The sequence below is a fragment of the Pteropus vampyrus genome, unplaced genomic scaffold (genome assembly GCF_000151845.1).
Source record: "Pteropus vampyrus isolate Shadow unplaced genomic scaffold, Pvam_2.0 Scaffold116, whole genome shotgun sequence".
NCBI classification, from domain to species: domain Eukaryota; kingdom Metazoa; phylum Chordata; class Mammalia; order Chiroptera; family Pteropodidae; genus Pteropus; species Pteropus vampyrus.
This window is the reverse complement of record NW_011888897.1, coordinates 2,556,039-2,562,255: the sequence shown is the minus strand read 5'-3', so window position 1 is coordinate 2,562,255 and position 6,217 is coordinate 2,556,039. Positions and strand designations below refer to the sequence as shown.

Genomic DNA, 6,217 nt, shown 5'->3' with positions numbered 1-6,217 from the left:
ATGTCATAAAACGTGGTTGGAGCAAGGACCTTGTGGCACTCAGCAAACAGTGCCGAGAGGAGGACCTGGCAGTGGGAGCTGCTGGAGACAGGACACTGCTCCTCAGCCACAGGCTGGCACAACCTCCCCGGCTGCTGTGCAGTCCATTCCTGGATGAGTGTTTTCCAGTCTGTGGTGACCGTGCCATCCTTCAGCATGAAGTCATTGGCTCCATTCTCATCACAGGTTCCTATGGAAATAGGGAAAGACAATGTTGGTAGGTGTGGGTACCAACACATTGACACCGGAGACCTGGCAATTCTCTACCCCCATCAGTGTTTGAACCTTACTACTAGACCCAGAAATACAAGCATCCAAGAGTCCTGAGAGTAGAGCAAGGAAGGTTTATAAGTATAAAACAGGGGAGTCAAGAAGAAGTTCTTACCACAGAGACCATACATCTTGGAAGCAAAGGTCCTTGGGCTAAGCTGCAGCTGGAACTCATTGTTTTGTGGAGTAAATGTGAAGATGTGGCCTAGACGATGGAATCTGATCTCATACATGATAGCACCGTAGATGTTGACATCCATGTCCTCAGCCACGTAAGGGACAGAGACCAACCTCCCATTCACCCCCACCTGCCCAAAGAAGAAAATGACGCATCAGTTGTCACAGCAGTAAGGAATCCTGGAATTTCACTCTCAGCTTCTTCCTGAAGTTACTGACAGTCCCCAACGTTCGCCACACTCAACTCCAGTGTCATCCACAAACCCTGGTATTTATCGGCAGCTTTTCTAAGATAAAGGAGCTTTGCCGAGCTTGGTGGGGGAACAGGCTATTATGATACTGTACAGAGAGCCATGCGCCTGGAACCTGAAAGCCGTGGGTTAAAGTGCACCTCGAACCTTGACTCTGTGTGCACTCCACAGGGAGGACAACCCCTTCGGGAGAGGCTGAAAAATTGCCATTTTGCCAGCTCATCAGGTCAGTGTCTCCAGGAACATCTAACAACCTGGACTATTCCAAGTCTTTTCTTTACTTTTTCTTTTTCCTTTCTTTTTTTTTTTTTTGAGGGTCATTAGAAGCTCTTTGGAGGACCCACCATACATCACATCGAACATGTTACAAACATGTTAAGATGTACTCACATCTCACAATGAAAATAATTTTTGCTGTAAAAATTTTAGAAGCTTATTTCTCCTTTTAATTTAAAATGTTTTGGCTATGAGTTACTCATTTAATATATGACTAGCTATGATTGTTTAGCAATTACTGGTGCATATTCAAGAATTCTTGCAAAATGAGATCTAACCTATAGGTTGTTTGCACATAGTAAAATATTTATGATTTCTAAATGAGCAAGAAAAGAAGTTGGCATAATATGAGCTTTGTAAACATTTAATCCAACATTTATTTAAATCAGTCTAGCAGTTTTCTTTTTGAATTTTGGAGCCATACTTTTTAGTTAGGCCCTTAATATCTCTCTAAAGGCCCTGATTTAGGCACTAAATATTTTCCTTTGGAACTCTCACAGCCCTGGGCGCTGGGCTTATAATCCTGCTGGGTGAACAGCACTGGTGTCAACCGCAGTTTTCTACCAAAAACTGGCACTAAATTCACAATTTAATGCTACCTGAAACTGGTACCAAATCGGGGTCCAGAACAACATGAAATCATACCAAAACGAGGGAGATGGTAATGAGCCCCTCCTAAGTGGTTCTCTACTAGCTAGGAAGAAAGCTGAGTCCCTAACAGAAGGACCAGCTAACACCAGCTGCCACCAGGGCCATGTGGCTTTCTCAAGGTCTGCTGCTGCCTTGCCATGAGACCCACAGAAAGCATCTCTCACCTCCATGTCGCTGTGGAGCTCAACTGAGAGACCATTATGTTTCACCTCAATGGATTTCATGCAGGCCTGCCGTGCTCCAGGGCTGCAGGCACCATTATGGAGAATCACCTCCAGGTCCTGCTCCTTGTTTTGAAACAGAACATATGAACAGCTGCCAGTCAGCTTGAAATTCTGCCCATCAAAGGTCACGATGTGCCGGGTAGAGCTGCCCATGCACACACCTAGACAGGGGAGAGCGAAGGAGGGATGTGACGTTACCCAAACTCTCATACACGTAAAGAGGCAATGTTACCAAGTTATATGTAGGTGAGTTGAAAGTTGAACGGGCCCTTTGAAATCCTATAGTCTAATCTCTTCCTTTGTGCAGATCAGGAAACTGAGATTCTGTGAGGTAGAGCAGCTTAGATAAGTAACACATTAAATATTTTCCTAGAGAAGGTTTAGAAGGACAAGTATTACATAAAAATGTGGCAAATTATAGAATTGTATTTCTGAAAAATTTTAATGTGCAAAGTGAATGCTCTACTCTACAGGGATGCCTTGGCCCAGGAAACAAAATTCTAGAGGTGTCTGACTCATTGAAATCATGAGAAGCTAAGCAAACCATGAGCTCACGATCTCATTGTAAAGAAAGTTCACTTAAAGACACATGTAACCTTTCAGCTGCCAAGTGACTAACGGTACAAGAGCCATGTTGACTTGATTCCTTAAGAGATCTCACACAAGAAATATTTCCAAAGCCAAAACAAATGGTTGGGTCTCAGCACTACCTCATTTGCCACTCATTCATTCACATAATCAGCAAATTCTCAAGGTTCCTATTAAAACACCATCTAGGAATACTAATCACTTTTCATCTATATAAGATGATTCATTAAAAATTCCCTCATGGAAGGCACCACAGCCACACGTAATTTGAAAGCTGATGGTGGACCTAAATGAAGTTGGAGATGAGCTTTTCCAACAAACCATGACCCTATCTACAGTGGTGGGTAAATAAAAGCCCAAGAACTGAGAGGCAGTTCAGTGAGTCGGTGAGGCCTCAGTAACGTCCCTCACTCATAGCCAGGCCTGGGCAATCTCCACCTGCATGAGTGACCTGTACATCAAGGCAACACAGCCAGTGACGAATGATGGGTCTGGATACACCATCTGTCAGAGCTGAGCAGCCTCTTCGAGAGCTCTTCCACCCAAAATCCTCTAAGTCACTGGGCAGTTGGTCATTTCCAAGGGACTGTACTGAATGCTGCTGGCCATGCTTTAAGTGACCCCAAATACTGCAGCTATGAATACTGTCAAGTCGTAAGGCATCTAACCCCAACTGCTAGGAGAATGTAATAAGTCACAAGGCAATTGTGTTATCCCGCAATTGACAAGTTAGTGAGAATGGCTCTGCCCACCCTAAGATAAACTACTACTGTGAAATGGGTACTTCAGAGGCAGAGAAACTCAGGATGGAATTCTATTCCACCCCTTGCTTGCACTGTGACCTTAGATAAATTATTTCACTTCTGTGAACCTCTCTTATCTCCTCTGCTCTCTTTGAAGTGATGGGGAGGATTCCAGGATATATTTTTAATTTTAAAAGCAAAGTTCATTTGTAAAGAAGGATAAACTAGAAATGAAGGACATCGGTTACCTTCAGGGAATAACAGGTGGGGATGAGTAGAAAGGACGGGGGAAAGAGAGGAGGGACATTTCTGAGAACAGATGCTCCTCAACTTAGAGCAGGGTTAAGTCCCAATAAACCCATCATGAGTCAAAAATGCATTTAATACATCATCTAATATACTGAACATCATAGCTTAGCCTGGCCTACCTTGAATATGTTCGGAACACTTACACTAGCCTACAGTTGGGCAAAACCATCTAACACAATGAATACACTGTAAGGTACCAGTTGTTAACCCTCATGATCGTGTGGCTGACTGCGATGCCCAGCATCACAAGAGACTATGTACTGCGTGTCATTAGCCCAGAAATAATCAAAATTCAAAGTACAGTTTCTACTGACTGTTTATCGCTTTCACACCATTGTCAAGTCAAAAAATCATTCAGTCAAACCACTGTAAGTTGAGGGCTGTCTATATACCTGTCTGTAATGTTCTGACATTTAGAACCAAGGTAATGCTTCACAATACAAAAACAAATAAATTTTAAAAATCAGCTATGATGGGTATGAGGGAAATCCAAAATGGAATACAAATAGAAAGAAATTAAACTAATGGTAATGAATAAGATGACCACACTGAAGGAGAGGGCAAGTCTTAATAACTCTGGGAAAAAATTCCTATATATTCCAAGACTAAAGACAAAATGAACCATATACAAATATTGTAGTCTGGTTAGTAGATTTGTTTTTCACAAAAGTATTGGTTAGCAATTCTGAGACAACTTTTTGTATATTCTGGGATTAAACCAATATATAAATATATTGTGGATAATGATCCAGGCTTCTGTCTGAGAAAGGAAGAGATGTGACATGTCAACAGGACACAGGAACCCAATTGAAAAGGCCCCCAGAGGTCAAATCTGGGACCATCTGAGCAAGAAAATAAATAAAGCTAGCAATTAATTGATCACTATGTGGCAAATATCACAGTAAAAACTGCTTCAGAAAAGGATCATGAATGCATACTAAACTCAGTGGCTAAAAGTACATTTCTATAGTTTTAAAGTATCTCTGCACATGATAATTATTAAATGCAAGGAGGAAAATCATAACTTTGTAGTGAAAAAATCTGGTAAACACCACCTTAACCAAGTGACCAAACTGAATAGCACTGGAAATGGGACAAATCGATATCATGAGCCTCCTCCTGAAACACCAGAAAAGATTTGGTGTCCTCTGGGACATTCTTGACAAAAATGTACAATCTGAATTTAACCCAAATCGAGGGACATTCTACAAAATTACTAGCCACACCTTTTCAAAACATCAAGGTCATAAAAACCGAAGAAATTCTAAGGAATTGTTGCAGATTTAAGGAGACTGTGGAGACATATAACAAGTAAATGCAATGTGTCATTCTGAGTGAAATCCTGCAGCTGAAAAAAGACTTTAGTGGGACAATCGGCAAAAACTGAATAAGATAATAGTATTTTATCAGTGTTAATTTCCTGATTTTGATCATTGTACTGTGACTAGATAAGATATCACACTCTGTGTGAGGCATACAGGGATTCTTTGTACTATTTGTGCAACTTTAAGTGTGAAATTATTCAAAACAAATGTTTTTTGTTTTTTTTTTAAATAGCCAATATCTAATTATGTCATTCCTGAAGGCTTTCAGTCATTTTAAGAATATTAAAGGAGTCACGGAGGTATTGATGTAAGACTCACTACTGTGTTGTGAGTCTTACATCCCCACATGCCCCACCAGCGACACTCAAATCTAGAGAGCAAGACTTTCAGGAGGCCACTCCCAGAGATGGGTTTCTGTTCCATGCAGTTATGGGGAACACTGGACCAGTGTCTGAAGAATCTAAAAGACAGAAGCTATTGCTATTGGCCCGAGGTAACCAGGCAGCGAGAGAGAGACTTGCTTCTGTTGTGGGAATTAGGTGCACTCCACTCCAATGGTGGGACAAAGGGGCATGTGTCCTAGAGACTGGATTTAGGACCTACAGAAGGAATGATGGCCCGGGGCTGTTCTAAAAGTCACCCTAAGAGAACTTCCGCTATGGGCAAGGAGAACCCTGAAAGAGAGAGAGAGAGTCTATAAGGGATTGGATGCAAACAAAGGGAGAAGCAACAGCCAGCCAAAGGATATAGACTTATTCTTGCACCCCAAGATTGAGAAGCAGAGGAATACAGCAAGGGAATCTCTTAAGAAATCTTCAAATGAGCTGGCGAGAAAAAGCTGCCTTAAACACATGCCAGGCCAGAGAGTGAAGAGACCTCTCGCAGAAGCAGCAGTCACCACCTAAGAACCCTCTGGACCTCCTTCCAACTCCCCTTTCACCATGCTCTACGCTGGCAGTAAGTTAGCCTCACCCCTTTCTCAGAGCCAGATAGCCCAAACCAGGCTCGGGGAGGTGTTTTAACTCTAATTCAAAGTCAAAGTCTTAAATGTTACATAGGAGTGGGCATCTAATTACCAAATCGAGATTGTTTTATGACTTAAAGTGACCACAGAACTCTCTATAGATAAACAGAAGTGCCATGAAGTTCTTGTAGAGTTCTCATCCAATCCAGGGAGAAAATTTATCCAGCTAAACAAATTCTAAAGGGGGAGTGAGATATAAAACACAGTCTTTATTGCACCTTACAAGTTGTGTCTGCTCAACATAATAATTGTGATCTATCTACTACTGAGTAGAGATTATCATAAGCAACCATTTCTCCCAACCATGAGCCAGAGGACTAACCCACTCCCACAGACAAAT

At 41.8% G+C, this 6,217-nt stretch overlaps 1 protein-coding gene across 1 annotated transcript in view; it reads right to left on the bottom strand.

Annotated features, from left to right (window-relative positions):
• Positions 1–6,217, bottom strand: part of VWF (von Willebrand factor) — a 124,971-nt gene that overhangs the window by 35,962 nt on the left and 82,792 nt on the right. Inside the window, exons 32-34 of the mRNA XM_023533934.1 lie at positions 2,915–2,927; positions 1,829–2,049; positions 425–617 (exon numbers count right to left, since the gene is read on the bottom strand). Of these exons, the coding sequence (XP_023389702.1) occupies positions 425–617; positions 1,829–2,049; positions 2,915–2,927 (427 nt within the window). The remainder of the gene's footprint in view (positions 1–424; positions 618–1,828; positions 2,050–2,914; positions 2,928–6,217) is intronic.